Source organism: Chiloscyllium plagiosum, unplaced genomic scaffold (assembly GCF_037043375.1).
Source record: "Chiloscyllium plagiosum isolate Xiang-an unplaced genomic scaffold, Cpla_swu_hap1 HiC_scaffold_18, whole genome shotgun sequence".
NCBI lineage: Eukaryota > Metazoa > Chordata > Chondrichthyes > Orectolobiformes > Hemiscylliidae > Chiloscyllium > Chiloscyllium plagiosum.
In genome coordinates, this window is record NW_028270156.1 from 38,744,857 (window position 1) to 38,768,704 (window position 23,848).

Here is a 23,848-nt window from a genome sequence, read left to right on the forward strand (position 1 = left end):
GGACAATTATAAACAAATACAGCACCAGTGATGCTGAAATCTTGGTTATATTGCCTTGCTCAAACTCCAATGGAAATACACCAAGAAACAAGTTGCACTTTTGAGTAAAATATATATGATGTGCAACATATATAATAACCATGACTGCAGTTTGTGAAGAAATTCTATGCTTAACTCAATTCAGCACAGTGCCTGAACCATCAGTTCAATGTGTAAAGACTTTGAAGCTTGATAATTACCGTGTGCAATGAATTTGCTACCTCAAATAAAATGCCTGACAAAGTAATGACATTCAATATTTTAAATGTTACAACATTTATATTGCATGTGGTAATTTCTAGCCTTAACTTACATCTTCAGACACTTAAGGGGAACATTTGGGTTCAGCCTGAAAATGGTTATAAAGATCACAATGAGAGATTCATTCATTCTGATGCAGGAAACTTGCAAATTTCATGCTACCTGCTCAATTACATGATTGTCAAAGTCATGGAAGTGCAGAATGAATTTGAGCTGGCCTGTTTAATTAAAGCAAGCCAGCTCAAATGGCAAGTTACAATTGCCATTTGTATCAGATACCATTGCTGTTATCCTGTCACACCTTTAAGTTCCCAACCACTGGTAGCTATGGCCGTAGTAATTGCATGCACCAGAATTCCTTTCTATGCTGAGTTTAAGGGCCTATCTAACTATTCGTTATACAGGATGCTTGACTACAGAATAGGTTAGAATTTACTTCATGATAGCAATAGATAAAATTGGCAATGACTAGTTGCAAGTTTGTCCATTGGATCCCAGGTATGTGATATCTGTATCAGAACCTCATTTGAGATGAACGGCGTCTCCACCCAAAGACTGTGTGTCCTTATCTGATTGGTTGGAGCTTATGCAGATTCAAATTTACTCTCTCGGAACCATGACCAATGGCCAGAGAAAGGAACAGGAATAATAATAGTGAAGGCTCCAAGATTCTCTGATGCAGCACTGAATGCCTTCTTGAGGAAGATAGGAGAGGAGATGGCAGAGGAGCAGACAGCATTAAGAGCAGATAGTCCTGGAAGCTAATGCCAGGAATGCAGCCAAGGGCCTGAATAGAGTGCTGAGAGAAGTTCAAAGACCTCAAGGTCAATTGAAGCATCTTTAAATGCTGCATTCTGTTCTGTTACAGATAACTCAAATGAGAATTTTGAGGGAGTAGTCTATAAGTAAAGGTTGATGATTATGCATACTGAAAAACTAAGTGCATTGGCTGAACTACCAGAAAGCATTCGGTTATTGTTAAGAACATGGAGGAACCTACCACCAAATTGGCAGATGGCTTTGTGCAGACCTTGGAGCCCATCCTTTCCAAGTAAAAGTGATGCCCAACTCCATGAGATCACTTGTAGATCCAACCATGATGTCATTGATGCTGTGTTGTCAATTTTCTTTGCAGAACAAGCACAAGCCACCTAATGTCAAAGTAGTGTCATGGAAACATAGACTGAAGTTATGGCACCTCCATTTGTCGCCAGATAAGTTCAGCTTTCTTCCATTCGGGTTCAGCTTGCTGTCATGATGGCTGTGGATACTAGTGCTCACCATAGGTTTTCTGGTCTCACAGCAGTCCAGCAATTTGTTCTTTAATGCATCATTAAGATTACTGAGGGACCACCCAGAAGAGATGTCGTAGCTCTGTGGAACACAAGCCTGCTATTCTGCTTCAGTTGGTAACATTCATCCTCCCATCACTGCTGGTGTCAGCAAGGCAGCCAAGACTGCTTCCTCCATGCCAGCGCCAGATCTGTCAGCATCAGAGCTGCTCAAGGACATCCTTCAAGGTCATCATCTACAATCCCTCCCGCTGAAAATTAACCATCCATGCTGCAGCCACACTGCATGGCAGAACTAAGCCAGGCAAAAGACAAACATTAAGGAAATGCAATGCAGAAGGGCAAGTACATGCTTTACATGTAGAATATTGGATGACTTTCTGGATAAAATTGGACAGGAATCTTGTGACTCTCATGTCAATGTTTTGGTCAAGAGGATCATAATAAAGTGAAGGTACTGTCATTACCTGGGGATTTAGGGTTCACTTCCATGGTCAGATGAGTGGATTATAAAGAGCCTGACCAGAAGATGTGTTGACATTTCCTCCCTTCTTCTCCTTTTCACAAGGTATTGGCAGAACCTGTTCTGTTATTTGAGGTACAAAATGTGGAAAAACACTCGCGAGAATTCATTACAGCAAATTTGACAAAAATATTATTCGTTATTGTCAGTGTTGTGTGGAGCAAGAAAACCTCACAGGTACAGGTACATTATGCTAAAGTAATGCACAGTCATAGAAGTCAAATAGCTGCTCAGGCAAAGACATTCATGAATTACAATCGACTGCAATAGAAGAAAAGATTTTAGCTCGAAGATATTTAAATCAATGTATATCTCAGTAGCCAAGGGTAATGGTTATCCACTCCTTTGTCTGTCTAATTGTTCTTCTCTCCCTTTGGGCTCTATCTCTACCTTTCATTTACTCCTTACCCCCTCCTTCACTCTGTCTCCTGCAGCAAAAAGCTTTTTCCGAGGTACCATCAGTTCTGAAGAAGGATCATGAGATCCAAAATGTTAACTCTGATTTCTGTCCACAGATGCTGCCAAACCTGCTAACTTGCCTCAGTAATTTCTGGTTTTGTTTCTAATTTCCAGCATCCACAGTTTTTTGTTAGCTTTTCTTGAAGGAATAATTAGAGTTTTCAGACTGCATTTCAGTGAACTTGAATGTGGACTGGTGTGGAATATTGAAAATACAAATACCTTTCTGCAAGTCACTTGAAATTCCTAAACACGCTTAGTTTTTCTGAGTGCAAACACAGCACTAAGCAACCTTTGATCAGGGTCAGAACTAGCTTTATTGAGTATACACCTTTGAGATCAACAGTACAGTCTGTTTTTAAACATTTGCGCTGGAAAACATAACAATCTTTCTGGCCAAAGTCCATTGTCAATGTAAAGTATTTGGTTGGATTATCTTAATTAACAATTGTAATTTACAACTACCATTTGAACTTCATTAATCTCATGAGACTGTCTTGCTTTATTGTAAGTGGTATCATAGAAAAAACAATGCAGTAGTGGCTTTTAAAGTGGAAAATTGCTGACAAAGCCGATTAATTACTTAAACATCACACTCATGACTGTAACGCGGCACTTCACTGTAACAATTTCCCAGGTTGCTGTGGTTTTATAGTTGATGTAAATGTGAGGTGGTCTTGCCACACCTCTTGATTAAATGCAGTATGGCTATCACTACACCTGTATTAAACTGCACAGCTTTCAGTGACACAAAGCCAAAAACACATGATACCAAATCGTCTCGTGTGTGTGTGGTCTGCTACATTTCATGTTAATTTGTCAGGTAAGGTTGAGGTTAAGCAAGGTCATAAAACAAATGAAAAATTCAACAAATAATCAGATATAGTTAATACCTGACAATAAAAAGTTTTACATTTCTGAGTAAAACAAGTCATAGCATATCATTCATTATTCTCAACAGGATTTGAATTTTGTAAAGTAGAAAGACAATAATCGTAACTTCTTAACATATTGTAGTGTCAACGTAGCATGCCATTAAATTGTCTCATTAATCCAGTCATGACAAATCTCAGTGGTAAAATATTGTTACTGCCAGCTGCATTTGCAAGTAACATGCAGAAACTTTGAAATATAACGCTAAGTATCTCTAGAGATTTTCTAAGAATTAGTTTCTAAGCCCAAAGGTGCAAGTGTTCTGGATGAACACAAACATATTGCTGAAATAACACAAATATGAAAGCATCAAAGACAACAACCTAAAACATCCTGGATGCAGCAATGAATTTGATTATGATATGTAATTTGTTGAATAGCAACTGCCACTTAGACCAAAAACAAAAACACTGCCAATGCCAGAAGTCTGACATAAAAGCAGAAAATGCTGGAAATACTCAGCAGATCAGACATCATCCATGAAGAGACAAACAGTTCAAGTTTTGATCTTGGCTCATCTCTGCAAAACTTGCTGAGTACTTCAAGCATTACCTGCTTCTGTTCAGAGAAACACGGCATCTCACAGAAATCCTACTATTCCGCATATTGTTTTTATCTAGTTGTAATAGGATATTGAAAGTTGACATCTAAACAAATTAGGCTAATTAGTAAATTGCAGATCTCATTAGAATAAGTTAGACTTGGTAATACCTATATTCCAGAGGAAAATAATGTCAAAAAATTCTTGCATGTCTAGTTTTAGGCATTAGAGTGCAAAGCACGATTTTTTTGCCTAAGTGATGAGGCCAGACTTGCTGCCAGTTTGGACTTTAGAACCCATTTCCATTAAAAGATAGCAGGCTGTTGAGTAAGCGAGGGAAAGGTAAGCAAACAATATCCAGAGGAAAGAACAGTAAAAAACAGTTAACACTGGTAAATGAAATATGCTGGTCTTACCAGTCCTTGGAGGTCAGGGGGTTGGGAGGAGTTGGGATCTATTTCCATCTGTTAAGAGCCTAAAGCCTATTTCAGGAGTGGGACAAAATTCTGATCATTTTAATTTTTACCGATAAGCCAGGCAGCATACTTTTAGGCAATGTTTGCATCGGCAAGCTATAAGAGGGGTAAAGAAGTTGTGTCAAGATTAGAGTGGTGCTGGCAAAGCACAGCAGGTCAGGCAGCATCCGAGGAGCAGGAAAATCAATGTTTTGGGCAAAAGCCCTTCATCAGGATGAAGGGCTTCCTGGTGAAGGGCTTTTGCCCAAACATTGATTTTCCTGCTCCTCGGATGCTGCATAACCTGCTGTGCTTTTCCAGCACCACTCTAATCTTGACTCTAATCTCCAGCATCTGCAGTATCCACTTTTGCTGATTTAGGAGGTTGTTGGCAAGCTACAAGATAGGGGCTATGCAGCTGAATCTCTCAACCTAAACATACAATAAGGTAAACATTATGAGATCCTGCTGGCACCACAGGTATGTGTGAGTGGACGTATGTATGTAACTGGCTATGGAACCTTAAGTACCTGATTTTTGCTACATATAGCATTTGCAAAATGTGATCTCAGAAATAAATTATGCTACTCTAGATGCATTTTTGAGCCTTGTTCCAATGTTCTACTTAATTGAATGCAGTCCCATGCAGGTCTTGGTGATACCATCTACATTACAGAAAGAGGACCTAGCCTGATACTTCATACAGTGTTGCCAGAATCCTCCAGAAAGAACATCATGGCTGCCATCCCATGGAATGAGTGCATTGGAAGGCTCTATCTATTGACCATGAAGTTATTGATAGGTCATGGCAAAATGCTGAGGTACTTCCAGCATAACAGCCAAGATCACAGTCCTCTGGCTACCTGAGGACAATAGGCATGGATTTCCTAATATTGCCATGATTCATTTATCCCTCAGCAGTTCAATGGCCCTTCACTCTTTCAGAATCAAGAACAAAGTACAAGCTGGACTCCAAAAGACAAGGGGTATCCAATACAATTGTGTTTTCTCACATCAGAGGCAACATTAATGAAGCAGAGGAAAATAATAAGGGTCTCAAAAGTGTACTCAAATTGAAACTGAAACAATACTATGGCAATTGGAAGAGAAGATTTTGAAACCCTTGTGAAAGCCTGGAGGCTCCTTCAGCATTCACTGAATGTTGCTTCAAAATATCCTTTATTCTATTTCTGATATTTCTAAGTGCCACCCACAAGGTAGCTCAACAATATGGAACATTGCTCTATAACACTACGAGTGTGTTTAAATGAAGTTTGCTCTTCTCTCAGGGTTGTAAAGTGTGGTGCTGGAAAGGTACAGCAGGTCAGGCAGCATCCGAGGAGCAGGAGAATCCACATTTCAGGCATGAGCCTTTCATCAGGAATGTTCATGAAGGGCTTATGCCCAAACTGTTGATTCTCCTGCTGCTTGGATTCTGCCTGACCTGTTGTGCTTTTCCAGTGCCACACTTTTTGACTCTGATCTCCAACATCCGCAGTCCTCTTCTCTCAGAGTTGCTTACTGGGCTGATAACTGAATAATACTCTGGCTTAGACTGTTCACATTTTGACCTATTGATTTATTTTACCTGTGAAAGCATCTGAAGAAAACAGCAATGCTGCCACCCAAGAATCCGTCAAGTTATCAGGCATTTCCCTCCTGTCCCACTCATTATGGCTTTGGGATATTCATTACCAATGATTTGCAACCAAACAGATCATACAGTATTAATAATTAACTATCATCCAAGACCTGGATGTCACTATTCAAAGCCTGATGTGCTCTTTCGGTCAAAGCAGAGATTCCTGCAGCTTTCGTTAACTCCAGCCAATCCGCATTGTTGTAAGGCCCTCTTTAATGTGAGCAGCAAGGGTAGCAATAAACTCTGCCACCATTTCACTGCACATTGTCAGCAAGAATTTTCAGTGTCTTCATATGAATCTGGTGCTTCATTAGCATTCTTCTTTTCACACAGTTCACCTGAGATTATCATTGCTAAGCTCAACAAAGCTGACAATCCCTTTGCCTTCCCTCTAGAAAACTTTCTCCATTTCTACTATTTCTTCTTCGGAGTTTCTATTACTCCTGAATGACTGATTAAGCTGAGGTTTTTGAGTGAGGTGTGCAGTGGTAAGACAGACAAATTATCACTATCTTCCCAAACTCATTTCACCACCAAGGGAGCATGTCCTCATGGTGCCCTGCTCAATGTATTCTCCTACTCACCACACGGGAAACTATTGGGAGCTCCTGGGATTTTTGGTGTGCGCACCATTTTTTTAAACCCAGCAGTACACCTGGTCAAGCACTCACAGTCCACAGTTGCCCTGAACAAGGTGGTTTATTTGCCCCATATACTCCAGACAGAGGATAACTGGCACCCCATTTTGCCAATGGGGACCTGGACATCTAGTTGAATGGGGGTGTGTGCAGTCACTGTCCATGTCCCAAAATGTTGGTGACTGATGGTGATCGAGAGCTGGAATCACGAGGTCACTATTTAATCTTTCATGTTGGGAACTGTTGCCATCTGATTGGATTTGATTTGACTTATTATTGTCATATGTGCTGAGATACAGTGAAAAGTATGGCTTTGTGTGCTAGCCAGATAAATCATACCTTACATAAATACATCAAGGCAATAGGACAGAATGCAAAATCTAGTTACTGTTCAGCGAGCAGAGAATGGGAAACTGCATATCAATGAAGTGACATAACACAATAATGAGGATGTTAATACATGCTATTAACCATCAGCGGGTGCAGAGTGGAGTGGAATGGCTGGCGGGCTTGGGGCCTGGAGCGGTCAGCCTGTCACACATGTGGTCAGTGGCTTGCAAGCCCGGTTTGGTTCAGCCCAGCATGGGAGAGAACCAGACTATTAGTAGAAAGCCCCTGTGAGTGCAGACTGTGGAAGGACTGCAATGTTTATCTTTTACCTTTATTCATTTATTTTCCTAATTTATGCTATGAAGAACTGTAATGTAAAACTAGATTTTTTATTTATTTCTCTATTTTGGTACCTTAGATTTGTAATGAGGTACTTTGTACCTAAAATGACACCATGTGTAGCAAAATTATACACATTTCATTGTGCTCTTGTACTTTTGTACTTGAGTACACATGACAATTCCCAATTCCTACATGAAAATAGGCCTCTCACTGCTCATTAGTGAGATTCTCATTTCGCCATTCAACAGTTGGTTGCAAAATGGGACTATTTTCTTTTGAAGATACAAAGCTCTTCATGGCAATTCTCCCAACCTTTTTGTCAGTGCCCACAATGTTCAATGCTGGGAGGATTCCAACCATTGTACAAGTCTATGGATTGTGGTTCATAAATACAAATGAATTGCATCACAGTTCAACAATTGTGTACTTGCAATGATCTGTGTAGTAGACTTTGGCTTATCCAAAAAGAATAACAGCAGGGATATTGCCAATTGCTATGATGACAGGAAAGCAGATTGCTTTGAACAGCTTGGTTGATCATCTTTTCATAGATCCAAGAAAGTTAAAAAGTCATGTTTTTCACAATTTTTTTCAGTCTTTGACATTTGTTCTGAAAACAAAGAGGGAGCCAAAAAGAAGAATTTGTCTCTGTGTTGTCTTTGCACCTAGACCTAAGATGATACTGAAATGCAAACACATTATTCAGTATTTATTGTGTAGTTTTGTTACTCATTGTTAGATATATATTTGTGAGAGATTTTTAATGAATGAGCAGAGAACCTGTAATTTCTGAATAGACAACAATATTTGAATTGAATCAAGTACTGCATTCAAACATTCATTAGGGGGTTTCTGACATCAGATAATATTGGTTAGGGTGCTACATCATTTCCTCAACTGAATCAGTAACCCAGAGCCTGGCTGGGTACTGGTTGTGCTCAGCAGGTGATCTTCTGTTAGGTTAATCTTTCCAGCAATTGTTCATCATTTTATATGACAGTGTTCTCTCATAATACAGGTCTTACATTAGGGGGATCCATGATATTTGCAACAAATTTTATTAAAATTACACACTTAATGTAATAAAACATACTGTGCCAAGGCACTTTGTATAAATATTATAAAGTTAAGTATGACTGGAGCCATGAAAGTTTGGTTAAAACGGAAGTGTTAAGGAATATCTTAAATGAGGAGAGTAAGATAAAGAACTGGAGAGACATTGGGATGAATTTACAGCACTTACAGCACTGAGGGCACTATTGGTAACATATTAAAGTCAGGGATGTTCATCAGTTAGAATTATGAATGCAATATTTTGGATAATTGTGTAACTGGAGGAGAATAGACTGGTAGGCAAGGGTGAGACCAGAAAGGGATTTTGAAAACTATGGTTAGACATTTAAAATCAAAGCTGTTGTTGCATCAGGATCAAATGTTGGTGAGTACAAGGGTGATAGATGAATGGAACCTGTTGCCTGCTGTAAGAATATTATTATTATATATTGGATGTATTATTGGTCATTGGAAACTTGGACTGCTGTGTTGTGGGAAAGAAACAGGTTCTTTTTTATGTAGCAAAAGGAGTGTGTTCACTCTTTGGTTACACAAAAGCATGTAATACTTGACAAAACTGTATTTGATACTTTTGTGAGACAGATAAGCATGAGATGTCTTTGGATTGAAAGAAAGAAACTGCTGAGAAAAAGCTTTTGGATTGGTTCTATGTAGATGCCAGTTGCTCTCAGAACTTCAAAAGCCTGCAAGCAATTGAGATCAGTTTCTCTGCCCCCTTTTGCTCCCTCTCTGAGTGGAAAAGAAACCTTCAAAGACTGTGCAAAGAGAAAATGTCCTAACTCAAGCCAACACCTAGATTTATCTGACCAACCACAGAATTGAAGATCACTGCAGTTGACAACAATGTGATATCACCATGAAGAAAAAAAACAACTCATCCCCTCTTTTGATCTGGACTCTTGATCTGTGAACTTTGACCCCTTTTTGCCGATATGTTTCACCAACCAAACTCCTGAAAAACTATTTGTTTCATCAGTCCTGTCTATTCTACTTATGAATGAATGAGTATATTGAACTTACAGGGGATTATAGTTAAAGTTTGCATATTAATATTAATGTAAGACCATAAGACCATGAGACACAGGAACAGAAATTAGGCCATTGAGACCATCGAGTCTACTCTGTCATTCAATTATGACTGATCAGTTTCTCAACCCCTGCTTTCTCCCCATAAGCCTTATCAAGAACCTATATATCTCTGTCTTAAATATCCTCAATGACCTGGCCTCCACAGCTTTCTACGGCAGTAAATTCCAGAGATTCATCACTCTCTAGCTGAAGAAGTTTCACCTATCTCCATTCGAAAAGGTCTTCCCTTTACTCTAAGGCGGTGCCCTCGAGTCCTAGTCTCTCCTACCACTGGAAATATCTTCCCAACATCCACTCGCTACAGGCCATTCAGTATTCTGCAAATTTCAATTAGATCCCCCCTCACCCTTCTAAACTCCATTGAGTATAGACCCCAGAGTCATGTTAAAGGATATGTTCGTTATAATAAAAACACTTTTATTTCTTGTTTGTTCATAATAATTTATATGAGTCTCTTTTATCTTCAATAGTGGTCACAGCCAAGCATTAATAGTGATCAAATGAGTCATATTTCATATTTGTTATGACTCGTGAAATAGTTGGGCTTGATTTCCAGTGCACTATTTCCACCAGGATCCTAACACAATAAGGACATGGGGAGCAGAGTTTTAAATTGCCTCAGGTTTATTCAAGTTTATGGGCATATGCAAACTTCTCATCTGCATTATATATGCAGTTTTACAATTGAAATTCATCCTACAGGTGCAATTTTGCAATCCTTGGAGATGGTAAGAAAGGCAAGTAATTGGATGAGTTGGCCCTGAAAAGATACTCACCCCCTTCTTGCCATCCTCAAGAAGGATAAGATGGTCCACTGGTGACCTACTCAACTTGCTACCAATGAAGACAATTGAATGGTCAATTAATCATCATTTCAGCGACTTAATTTGTCACTGGCCAGATTATCTGCTTTCCAGGAAGGTGAGAAAAGCTCAAAGCTCGGTTGCAGTATCATACTTTTTTTTTCAGCAGTATGATTCTAATGTTTCTGAACTCTCCATGTTCTCCCAATTAACTCATCAGTATCCCCACTGTTCAAGGGCTAACAAAGTCCAGCCCATAATCTTCCCACTTTTCATTGCAATAAACAATTCTATTCTTTTAGCTTTCCTAATTACTTCTTGTACTTGCACCCTAACCTTTTGCGATTCATGCATAAGGACATCCAGATTCTTCAGAGCTCTGCAAGCTCTCACCATTAGGATAACATCCTTCTGTTACTCTTCTGGCCACATTTTCACATAATTTCACATTTTCCCCAATTATACACCATTTGTCATAGCTTTCCCCACTCACTCAACCTCTCGCTCTTTGGCACCACATCATTGGTTATTACAGTTTTATCATAGTCCTATCTGTGAAGCAGAATTAATTGCAAGCAAACTTAAAAGTATCAGTTGCAGCTCACAATTCACAAAGTCAATCTGAGATCTCATAATTTGCACAAGGGAATGCACCTGACTTCCTCTCACCTTGAACTGAAAGTTTTTGCCAACATATATATACAATGATGTTTTTCTTTGGAGATGTGGAGGGTGGGGTGATCACAGTTTCAGCAATCCTTCTGCACTTACATTCTCCAATAGTACTTGCACATCAGGCTTGTGCTGCATTTATTGAAATTAAGTCTCCTGTGTCAAAAGTACAAATGGAGGAGATTCACGGCCCTCCTTTTTAGAGTCCTCCATGTCTTACTCTATGTATGATTACACTTAAAATTTCATTTGTAAATGATGTGCATGCTGACTTCCCATTATGAAGAACCTGTTCTGTTTCCAATATTCTCCATGCAGGTTTATTGGAACCATGACCAGACACAGCAGGGACTTTAGACATTGTGTCCTCTGAAGGCACAGAAAAATGGAAGAGGAATGGATGTGTTGGCACACCCGAACCAGTAGTAAACTCCAGCAGCTGCCAAACAACTTTCACATAGACAGGTCACAGCTGAAGGTCCCCTCAGGATGTGGGGGAGCTACAGGAGGCCCACAGCCTATTGTCCTTGAAGCCATTTCCAACAGATTAGCAAGGTGCAGTGTCCCCACAGATTGAGATTGCCCTCGAACACAGTTACAGAACTGTGCCATCTGCAGGAGTAGGACACATGACCTGAAGGAGTGGATGGAAATTCTATCTCAGTGGCCATCAAGGCGCAACTCGCTGTTACCAAGGATCCACAAGCTCTTGTGTGAGATCTCAAAACCCTGAACCCATAAGTATATCAAGGCTGTTACCAGTGCAGTTTGTGCTAGATCACACTGCTTTAGCTCATCTCCTCGTGACAAGGCCAGTGCTGCAGCCCAGGTAGTAGGCTTTACCAATATAATTGAATTCCCTCCGTGTAGATTATGATAGACTGTATATATCCCACATTGAGAGGGTCATATCATAACACAGTCTAGATTAGAGTGGTGCTGGAAAAGCACAGCAGGTCAGGCAGCATCGGAGGAGCAGTAAAATCGATGTTTCGGGCAAAAGTCCTTCATCAGGAATAGAGGCAGGGTGCCTACAGAGTGGGGAGATAAATGAGAGGGGGGGTGGGGGTGGGGAGAAAGTAGCATAGAGTACAATAGGTGAATGGGGGTGGGGATGGAGGTGAGAGGTCAGAGAAGAGGATGGAGTGGATAGGTGGAAAGGAAGATAGGCAGGTCATATGGGCGGTGCTGAGCTGGAAGGCTGGAGCTGGGGTAAGGTGGAGGAAGGGAAACTGAGGAAACTGGTGAAGTCCACATTGATGCCCTGGGGTTGAAGTGTTCCGAGGTGGAAGATGAGGCGTTGTTCCTCCAGGCGTCGGGTGGTGAGGGAGCGGCGGTGGAGGAGGCCCAGGACCTGCATGTCCTCAGCAGAGTGGGAGGGGGAGTTGAAATGTTGGGCCACAGGGCAGTGCGGTTGATTGGTGCGGGTGTCCTGGAGATGTTCCCTAAAGCGCTCTGCGAGAAGACATCCAGTCTCCCCAATGTAGAGACTGCATCGGGAGCAACGGATACAATAAATGATATTGGTGGATGTGCAGGTAAAACTTTGATGGATGTGAAAGGCTCCTTTGGGGCTTTGGGTGGAGGTGAGGGAGGAGGTGTGGGCACAGGTTTTACAGTTCCTGCGGGGGCAGGGGAGGGTGCCAGGACGGCAGGGTGGGTTGTTGGGGGGCATGGACCTGATCAGGTAGTCACGGAGAGAACAGTCTTTGCGGAAGGCAGAAATGGGTGGGGAGGGAAATATATCCCTGGTGGTGGGGTCTGTTTGGAGGTGGCGGAAATGTTGGCGGATGATTTGGTTTATGCGAAGATTGGTAGGGTGGAAGGTGAGCACCAGGGGTGTTCTGTCCTTGTTACGGTTGGAGGGGTGGGGTCTGAGGGCGGAGGGACGGGATGTGAATGAAATGTGTTGGAGGGCATCTTTAACCACGTGGGAAGGGAAATTGCGGTCTCTAAAGAAGGAGGCTATCTGGTGTGTTCTGTGGTGGAACTGGTCCTCCTGGGAGCAGATACAGTGGAGGTGAAGGAATTGGGAATACGGTATGGCATTTTTGCAGGAGGTAGGGTGGGAAGAGGTATAATCCAGGTAGCTGTGGGAGTCGGTGAGTTTGTAAAAAATGTCAGCGTCAAGTCGGTCGTCATTAATGGAGATGGAGAGGTCCAAGAAGGGGAGGGAGGTGTCAGAGATGGTCTAGGTGAATTTAAGGTCAGGTTGGAATGTGTTGGTGAAGTTGATGAATTGCTCAACCTCCTCGTGGGAGCACGAGGTAGCGCCAATGCAGTCATCAATGTAGTGGAGGAAGAGGTGGGGAGTGGTGCCAGTGTAACTACAGAAGATGGACTGCTCTACATAGCCAACAAAGAGACAGGCATAGCTGGGCCCCATGCGGGTGCCCATGGCTACCCCTTTGGTCTGGAGGAAGTGGGAGGATTTGAAGGAGAAATTGTTAAGGGTGAGGACAAGTTCAGCCAAACGAATGAGAGTGTCGGTGGAAGGGTACTGTTGGGGACGTTGGGAGAGGAAGAAATGGAGGGCTTGGAGGCCCTGGTCATGGCGAATGGAGGTGTAGAGTGATTGGATATCCATGGTGAAGATGAGGCGTTGGGGGCCAGGGAAACGGAAGTCTTGGAGGAGGTGGAAGGCGTGGGTGGTGTCTCGAACATATCTGGGGAGTTCCTGGACTGGGGGGATAGGACAGTGTCAAGGTAGGTGGAGATGAGTTAGGTGGGGCAGGAGCAGGCTGAGACAATGTGTCGGCCAGGGTGATCAGGCTTGTGGATCTTGGGAAGGAGGTAGAATCAGGCAGTGCGGGGTTCCCGGACTATGAGGCTGGAAGCTGTGGGTGGGAGATATCCTGAGGTGATGAGAGGTTCTGTACTGTCTGGGAGATGATGGTGAGGTCATGGTTGAGGGGGCGGTAGGAGGAGGAGTCTTCGAGTTGGCGTCTGGTTTCAGCGGTGTAGAGGTCAGTGCGCCAAACTACCATTTCACCTCCTTTATCTGCTGGTTTGATGGTGAGGTTGGGATTGGAGCAGAGGGATTGGAGGGCTGCACGTTGTGAGGGTGAGAGGTTGGAGTGGGGGAGGGGGATAGACAGGTTGAGGCGGTTAATGTCTCGGCGGCAGTTGGAAATGAAGAGATCCAGAGCAGGTAATAGGCCAGCGCGGGGTGTCCAGGGCGAAGGGGTCCTCAGAAGGTGGGCGGGAGTCCTGATTGTGAAAGTAAGCTCGGGGGTGGAAACAGCGGAAGAAGCTTTCAATGTCACAAAGTTTATTAAATTCATTGATGCATGGACGGGGGCGGGGGGGGGGGGATAAAGGTGAGGCCTTTGTTGAGGACTAATTGTTCATCCACAGGGAAGGGGAGGTCAGGGGGAATGGTGAAAACTTGGCACGGCTGGGAACTAGGACCTGGGATAGATGTGGAGCTGGGAGTGGGGCAGAACCTGTAACTGGAGTGGGTGTGGTGTTAGCGGGAATGGGAGTGGTGTCATGAGCAGGGGTGGTGTTCCCCTCAGGGTTCTGGGAGGCGGGGATGGTGACAGTGGGACCTATGGGGGGGCGTGTTAGCAGAATGCAGGTGAGTGGGGGCGGAAGTCACTGAGCATGTGACATCAGTGATTATGTGGGGGGCGGAAGTGATGTCACTTGTGTTGCATGAGGAATTGTGAGGGGCGGAAGTGGCTATGGAAGCGGCCGTGGTGGAGGCGGAAGTGATGTCATCCATCACTGTGGGGGTGGTGGCTGCAGCAGCCGCATGATTAATGGCTTCCAAGCAGTTACCATATCATAACACAGTTCAGTGCATCAATAGTAAAGAGTTCCGTTCCATCAAAGATCACCAGCACCACATCTCATAGGTCTGTGCTAACAACCCTGGGAGTTGTTTAATGCTTTTTTCTTTGAGAAATCAAAGGCCAGATGCCCTACAAGGATGGCTACTGAGAGACAAGCACTACCTTCCAAAACTCTGGCTGATGACTCCAATACAAAGCCCCATGCCTGAGAACAAATCTACATGAAATGCTGCTGATTGTCCACCAAGGCAGACAGCCTTGTTGTTGATAGGGTTCCAGTTGCAACACATTCATGAAAGTGTACTTGCATTCGCAATGAGGTGTCACTTCTGGAAGCCCTTCTTTACCATTTCCCTCCCAATACATGCACTGTAAAGCCCTGGTCATGGCTGGCAGTGCTTGACCTGGTGCACAACTGGACTTTAAATATGATACCAGTATTGGAAATCCTGGGGCAGTCTGGCTGTGGTAAGAAATTTCACAATTGCTGGTCACACAATAGAATAAAGGCTGCCAGAGAGTCATGGGGCAAATATGAGTAGGGAAGCTGTAGAGAATCATGTGAGATAACTTATCAGATGTAAAAGAGCAAAATCTTGTATAAAACTCCCTGAAATTGAGTGTTGACTAATTTTTGATCAAATTGAGAGAATGACTGTCAATTATTTTGTTAAATTTTTAAAGGCACAACATTCTTTCTGTTTGAAAGAGTAGTCTGTGTATTAATATATGCAGCATCCAGTACAGATAAGTGGACTACACTGAGATTCTAACTGCCAATCTTAAATTGGGTGACAGTATAATTCTTAGTAAGATTGGGAGTATTTATCAAATACTGTCCTATCACAGAATCAGAACCATGAACAGGTTGGGCACTGATGTGAACAGCTGTGGAGACATGTTGCTCCATATTATCAATCAATCCTTGGAAAGTGCGGCCCACCGACTTAGTCTTGCACTGGCACTGAAATTCACAGACTTTCACAGTACTTCTTGCATATTTTCTTATGAATCCAAGATAAAAAATGTGTTAAAGAACTGTGTCCTTTTTAGCAATCCTCATTTTTTTGTCCTACCAAAATGACAACCTCAAATATAGATTTCAAATCCACTTGGTATTAAAACAGCAGCATCTCCACCCAATGGGATTTGGCAGTCTGATTTATCTTTTTCTTCAAAGCTGACTCATTTTCACAGAATCAAAATGATCACCTAAGGCCACTTGGCCCATCGTGTTTGCAATGATTAAACAAACAATAACCCTTGTTAGAAACCGCAGCAGCAACCCCACCCAACCATGTATGTCTATAGACAGAAGCTCAAAGAGGAAGGCCGTCTTTTTTATGTTTTGTTTCTAGTGCAAATCAATAAAATGTCACTGAATCTCTAAGATAGGTTCCCCTTTAAAAGATGAACAGTTCCTTGACGGCTTTCTGTCTGTGATTTGCCGACTGAGTTTTTCTCATTCACTGGAGGATTGCAGGAGTATCCCTGACAGCTCCGGGCAAACTAAAATGAATATGCTCGCGTACAGCTTCCAGCTATTATAGTTCCCCTTTCTGCCCTCCACTCTATGTCAACACATTTTTTTTTAAAGAAACATGTGTTTTACTTTTAAAACAGAATATCAATGTCAATCTTATTCAGAACATATACCTACGAGATGGGTTGAGAACTTATAAAGACTGTTTCAATAGTCACTCGTGGTCAAAACAGCTTGTCTGACAATGCAGTCTCAAGTCAGTGCTACAAGTAATAACTTATGTGTGTGAGATGTATATTTAGCGGCTGTCTCGCCCCTTGGACAGTAGCAGTGCAGGATTTTAATCCAGTTCACGTTTCCACTTGCCTTCAATTTAATCTCCGTCGGTTTCCAAAGTGGCCGCAGTTCTTTCAGGAGAGCTTCAATGCCATTTCTGGGCTCCTTTTCGTCCACATAGATGTCAAGATATTTGGTTTCAGTGTCGCGTCTGGACACAGCTGAACGCTCCATTCTGCCTCGGCTTGCAGTTTGAACGACCCCGTGTGTGGGTCGTGTTTAGATTGCAGCCGGAGCTGGCCACTGACCTCCTGGGCGAGACGGACCTGGGTCCTGCTGGATTCCAAAAGCCCATTACGTTTGCAGAAACACCATCAGGAATACCCCCACAGTTATTTGTACACCAGCACATTTGTAGGATGCCCTCAGAATTTTTCCACGCTGCAGTCCAACCTCCTACTTTTTGTTATCTAAGGACAGATGACCCCCACCTATAATTTAGTGGTCACAAATGCATCCCTCAGATTCTAATCACACTAATATCTGACCAAGACTAGAATTGTAACCTCTGATTGCATTCAACTTCCAGAACACTCTAGCAAGATCTTGTGACTACACCCCACACCCAATCCTACCTTGGAGGAGGTATGTCAACACAGAATACAATTATGTATGAGATGGACCTCAAACCAAACAGCAAACCAAATCTAGAGAGGGGCATTAAATGGTGCATGAAAAATGTGCTCTCTTAGAGAGGCCTACTCTACACACAATCATATCTCCTGAGGGGCACCCTCTATCCAACCACATCCAAGAAAAGACACACATGGATGTGCTGCACTAAACTATAAACCAGGAGACTTACAAAGAAGCCTCACCACATGACCGCACTGAGAAGCATTTGAGGTCACATTCTGCCCAGCCATGGTTCATTGGCATTCAAATGCACTGCATGACTTACAGCAGCCAACTTTTGTTTCTATTAAACCCCAAAATTGGACATAGATGTGCTGTATTGGGTTCTAGTTTTCAACAAAAGTCATTTCTCTTCGGTCTTACCAGTGAGTTCTGGGTGGACAATGGGTGCATTCTCCCACCTCCCTATCCCTATTCCTCAAGATGAGTGTTGCACATATACTTTCTCAATAGTTAGGATGCAGAGTCTAAATCATGAACAAGAAGCAAAATATCTGGTGATGCTATGGGCAGACCATTGAGCCAGAAAGTGATTTAAAAGGCACAGAATATTCAGGACATAGCATATATGGTGTTATATTAAATGAGAATAGTGTTGTGTTACTGAGTTTACATTGACAGTTTTTTTTTATCAGTCCAGCAGCATTTATTTTGAGTTGAGTTTTCTCTATTTATTCTTACAGTAAATCTAATATTATTAACCTTGATTCTTGAATGTTGTTCTTGTTTCTTGTAAATCTAATATTATTAACCTTGGTTCTTACCTTGAAGTCACTTACTTATATTAATTTGTTGCTTAGTTACTGAAACTTTACCATGAGGTTTTGGCATTCTGACTTGGCATACAGTCCTGACAACTCTCTACAAACTTCATTCACATTATTTGTCATAATTCTGAATTCCTCATATACCACTGGATAGCTTAAGACTATTTGAGCACAATTATTTCTACTTGTCCTTATTTCTGCTCAATTGCTTTAAATGGTCTAAAATTGTCTATTTCTTTCTGACTTTCGCATGCTCTATAATCTCTATATATTCACAGGATGTCAGGGGCTATATTGGTAAAGCCAGGTATGTTGCCCATCCCCAATTCTCCTTGTGGTCATTTCAGATGGCACTTAAGAATTATTCACAGACATCTAGACATTTATTGCACAGAAGGAAGCCGTTCAGCCCATATGCACATGCTGGTGGGCAACGATCTGTCTACAATAATCCCATTTACCAGGTCTTGGCTCACAGCCCTGGAGGGTATGGCAATGCAAGTGAACATATAAATACTGCCTAAATGTTATCAGAGTTTCTGAATTGACCACCCTTTCAGGTATTAAGTTCCCAACACTCTGAATGAAAAAAATCTCCTTCTCTTGGCCTTCTATCCTTTGTTTTAAAACTATGTATGCTGGATATTAAATCCTGTACTAATGAGAAAAGGGATTTCCTATCCACCTTATTTGTGCCTCTCAATTTTATACTCCCCTATTGGCTCTCCTCTCCATATTTACTGCTCCAAGAAAAATCACAGAATCACAGAAGTGGTGTTGGTCCATCCTTCCTGTCTCAGCTCATGAATTGTGAATCAGCATTGAGTGTCAAGCTTCTGCTTTTTCCCCCATACCTTTGCCCATTACTTTTATCCAAATAATCAACCAGTGCCCTCTTGAGTGCCTGAATTGAATCTACCTCCACCATACTTCCAAATAATTTGTTCCAAACTCTAACTACTCACTGAGTGAAAATGTTTTTTCTCACTTTAACCTTATCTCTTTTGCAAATCACTTTAAACCTATGTCCTCTTGTCCTTGTTTCTTTTGATAAAACAACCCCATCTTAAGCAATCCTTCCTCATAGCTCAGGCAGCATCCCAGTAAATCTATTCTGTGTCCTCTCTAATACAATCTCTTACAACCTTTAATGCTGTGAGCAGAACTGCATGCATTTGTGGCCTAACCAGCAATTTATACAGTTCTGGCAAAATATCCTTGTTTTTGCATTCTGTGCCACAGCTAAACAGGCAAGAATACAATATACCTTCTTAACAACAATATCTCCCTCCTGTGTTATGTGATCTACACAACAAAACTTTCCAGGCTCCTATCATTCATAGTGTAATACCCTACCTTTTTATGCTTCCCAAGTGCATGGCCTCACAAATTTTGGGTTGAATTCCATTTGCCAATATTCTGCCCACCTAAGCAGTCATTGATATTCTCTTGCAGTTTATGGTTCTTGTCTTTGCTAGTAGTCACCCTCCCAATTTTCTTATCTTCCCTGAACAATTGATCATATGCCCAATGTATAAGCCAGAGAGGGATGGCAGATTTCTCTTACTAAACCAGATGGATTATGATCACAGTTAATGACAGGACAATTTTTAATTCTGGATTTTATTACTTGCACCTCCCAAAGTGGTAGGTTTTGAACCCAAGTTCTCAGACTATTCACCTATGCCCGTCGATTTCTAATCCAGTAATATTACCATGACACCACCATCTCTTCTGATAACATATAGCCATTATTGTTGCAATCTCTTTGTACTTAATATTTCATTCACAGGAGAGTCAGTTTGATGTTACCTTCACAATATCCATTTCTTATAGTGTTTCTGTCAGCCACTACTGTGTATGAGACAGAGTTTCTCCAGTTGCAAGGAACATACATCATCAAAAACTTTGGGTAGGCCACCATATTATTGTTCATATACACCAAACAGAGTTTAGATTAAAATGGAGACAGTCTTTCTCAAATAATCAGAAGTTATGCAAGTGCTCCCATCTATTCACTAATAAAGAAGGAAACTTCACTGATTCAAATAGGCCAATGAAACATTTAATAGTTTCTGATTTATGTTGATCTTTCTTTACCCTTTGAAGCATTTTAAGTTGCCTACACGCAAGAGATTCTTTGCAAGGGCAACAATGCTTCATTCCATTATTTCATCAGCCATAGAGAATATGGATTTTGCTATCCATATTTTAAGCAAAATATAATTACATGTGCTTATATCTATTATTACAGTGAAATTAATTTCATGTTTAAGTCATTTTTGAAAAAGACCTAGCCATTGCAGCTTGATTAATAATGTGACATAATTATATTTATAGAAAGCTTTCAGTCACTTATTAATTCTGCCTTGGATTTTTGGAAGATTTAAGTACACTCTTATTGAGGAGACTAAGAAATCTATAAATCCTAAGAGGGTGACAATTCCATATCCAAGCATAGGCAAAGATTTACAAAACTGAGAACTAGACCATACTTATGAAACAGAGAAAGACATGAGGATGTTCAATAAGATTTCTGGCTGACATTTGGGGGGAAAGGCAATGAAAATTAGAAAATATATATGCTAGGCATCTGGAACCATAAACTGAAAATTCAGGCTGTAATAACTATTGAATAAAGAGTATGCTGCCTAATCAATGTGTGAAGCAATCACAATATACTTGACTATCAAGAGTATAGAATGTAAATGCACTTTCTTGGAAGACACAGTTTTGGCATTATTGCTTTAAATTCTATAAAAACCTGAATACTTTTTGAACAACATTATTGTGAGATTCTATATAAAAGGAATCATTATTATATTGTCTCCTTGGTTTTTATTCCTCGAAGTGCTTGAAGCAATAAAATACTTTTCCCCCAACACGTATAAAATGCTATTCACCCATTAGGAAAGACTAGAGATAACAAATTGAAATCCAATCAAAATCCAAAACTTTGTAACTAGAAATTTGGAAATAGAATGGAAAATACTGAAATTGTACAAGTCTTTACTTAGACTGCAGCAAAGAACTATGTGTAGTTGTGGATGTTCCATTACCTCTTCAAAGGAAGAACATAACAGTAAAAGCAACAGACTTTTTTTGCTTCATTCATGGGATGTGAGCATTGTTAGTTGTGCCGGCATTTATGCTTATACTTAATTGCCAAAAGGGCAATTATGAATTAACTACATTGCTGTGGGCCTGGAGTCACATGTAGATCAGACCAGTTATGAGCACACCAAATTTCCTGATTTCCTGCTGATTTCCTTCCCTAAAGGACATTAGTGAGTCAGATGGATTTTTCCTGACAATAGGTACTGATTTCATGGCTATTATTAGACTCGTAAATCCAGGTTTTTAATTACAACCAAACTCCGCCATGTTGGGATTCAAATCCAGGCCCCCGAACATTTCCTGGGTTTCGACATTAATCATGTAGTGCGGACTGGCATTGTGGCTTAGTGGTTAGCACTGCTGCCTCACAGAACCAGGGACCTGGATTCAATTAGGGGTGGCACGGTGGCTCAATGGTTAGCACTGCTGCCTCACAGCTCTAGGAATCCAGGTTCAATTCCAGTCTCAGGTGACTGTCTGTGTGGAGTTTACATTCTTCCCACATCTGTGTGGATTTCCGTCCACAGTCTAAAGATGTGCAGATTAGGTGAATTAGCTATTGGGAAAGCAAGGTTACAGGGATAGGGTAAGGGGTTAAGTCTAGGTGGGCTGCTCTTCAGAGGCTCGGTGTGAACTTGTAGGGCTGAACAGCCTGTTTCCACACTATAGGGATTCTATGATAATACCATGTGGCCATTGTCTCTCAAATTCACCAGGCTGAGCCTATTGCTATGACTAAGTCCTTCAGAAAAGAATACAAATTTAAAAGGTTAGGGTTTCTTGTTTAAAATGAGAGCTGTGGCCTTTAAAGAAGCAAGTCATGAAGGTTTTCAAGAGTGTTATACAGGTAGTTCTGGGATAATGTGTGTTTTGGCAGTGAGATTTGGCTACAATGTCGTTGAAGAATTAGTGAAAGGTTTTTTCAAGAACACTTACCTCCTTTGCCAATAGCGCGATTCCAATGGGGATTGGTGTGCACACTTCGTTCTGCACATGCACCAATGTGCGTGCGGAAATCTCCCACCATTCTGTGCATGCGCCAATGTGTGTGCGGAAATCTCCACATTGTTCTGTGCATGCGCCAACGTGCATGCGGAAATCTCCCGCCGTTCTGTGCATGTGCCAATGTGCATGCGGAAATCTGCACGCTATTCTGTGCATGCGCCAATGTCCTTGCCGTTCTGCACATGCATCAGTGTCCACACATGCACAACGTCAGCACTGCTCTTCATGCCATTCTGCACATGCGCTGAGGTCAGCTGTCAACAGAGCAGCTTTCTGCGAAAGGTACTGTACAGAGAGCAACTTCCTTACATTTTCAAATGTACTGTGATAAATTTACTTCATTATAAATGTGATTTCAATCTTCATTCAAGCTGTGCTATACTTTGTGTTAGACCTTTGGGTGACTTTTGAGTGATCATGAGTGATTTCCTTGCTCGTCTGTCCCAACCCCACTCTTCCACTAGGCCCTATTATTTATATTAAACAATTTTTTATTAAGCGAGGTTTCTCTGGAAGGCAACTATGGCATTATAGGAGAACTACCTGTATTAAAGTAAATGGCAACAGATGGTTTCCATTGATCAGTGAGTGGTGATTAGAAGGAAAAATTGAACAAAAATGTTAGCATCAAGGGCTAGGACAGCACTTATTGCCCAATGCTAATTGTCCTTGGGAAGGTGATGGTGAACTACTTTCTCAAACTGTTGCAGTTCATGTGATGTAGGCAGGGCCTGGGAAAGTGGGATCCATCAAGGTCCAATAAATGGAGCTGGAGGCTCCAAAGGGCAAACTGTGCTTCGGTCAAGGGCATGTTTTCTATGTTTGGGCTGAGGGCAAACTATGTGTTCCAATAAGGGGAGGGGACTGCAATGCTTGTCAGGGAGATGACCATTGATCTTGGATCAGTGGCAGGAATACTGTGTGCCCTGGTCAGGGACAGGACCACTGTGTAAGGGTCAAAGGTGGGGCTACTGTGCTGTGAATAGGCAATGAAGATGCAGGCCCAGGCCAGGTGCTGTACCAAGGCAGAATATTTCTGTTTCTGCACCAGAGTGAAAGTACACCACAGTACACCACAGGGATATAGCAATTTATTTTGCTATAAATTCCGTGCTTACAATCTTATTCTCCACAACCACCTGATGAAGGAGCAGTGCTCCGAAAGCTAGTGCTTCTAAATACATCTGTTGACTATAACCTGGTGTTGTGTGATTTTTAACTTTGTACACAGGGATGGAGTGTCAGAGCTTCGACCAAGCAATGGTGAAGTAATGGGGATATGGTTCTGAGTCAGGGTGATGGGTATCTTTCAGGGAAATTTGCACTTGTGAATGCTTCCATGCATCTATTGTTCTTGTCCTTCTCAGTGGTAGAGGTTGTCAATTTGGAAGCTGCTTTTGGAAGAACCTTGATGAGTTATTGCATTGTATTTTGTGGATGGTACGTACTATACATCCACGGTGAAGGGTGTGAATGTTGAAGGTATTACATCAGATGTCAATCAAGGTTTCTTTATCCTGCATGATGTTAAGTTTTTTGATGGTTGTTGGAGCTACACTCATGCAGCCAAGTGTAGTGTATTCCATCATGCTACTGACTTGTGTCTTGTAGATG

General features: G+C 41.7%; 1 protein-coding gene across 10 annotated transcripts in view; it reads right to left on the reverse strand.

The window, feature by feature from the left end:
• Positions 1-16,977, reverse strand: part of LOC122557782 (ethanolamine kinase 1-like) — a 507,497-nt gene extending 490,520 nt beyond the window's left edge. For 4 of the 10 annotated variants that reach the window (XR_006313932.2, XM_043705802.2, XM_087996523.1 and 1 more), the window contains exon 1: positions 16,740-16,973. Coding sequence is in view for 8 of the 10 variants with exons in the window: in XM_043705802.2 (XP_043561737.1) it covers positions 16,740-16,883 (144 nt within the window). In the remaining 2 variants the exon portion in view is untranslated. Of the gene's footprint in view, positions 1-6,091; positions 9,231-16,739 lie in introns of those variants that run through there. The other 6 variants (XR_015760158.1, XM_087996526.1, XM_043705800.2 and 3 more) reach the window with 6 other exon arrangements.
• Positions 16,978-23,848: the final 6,871 nt, after the last annotated feature.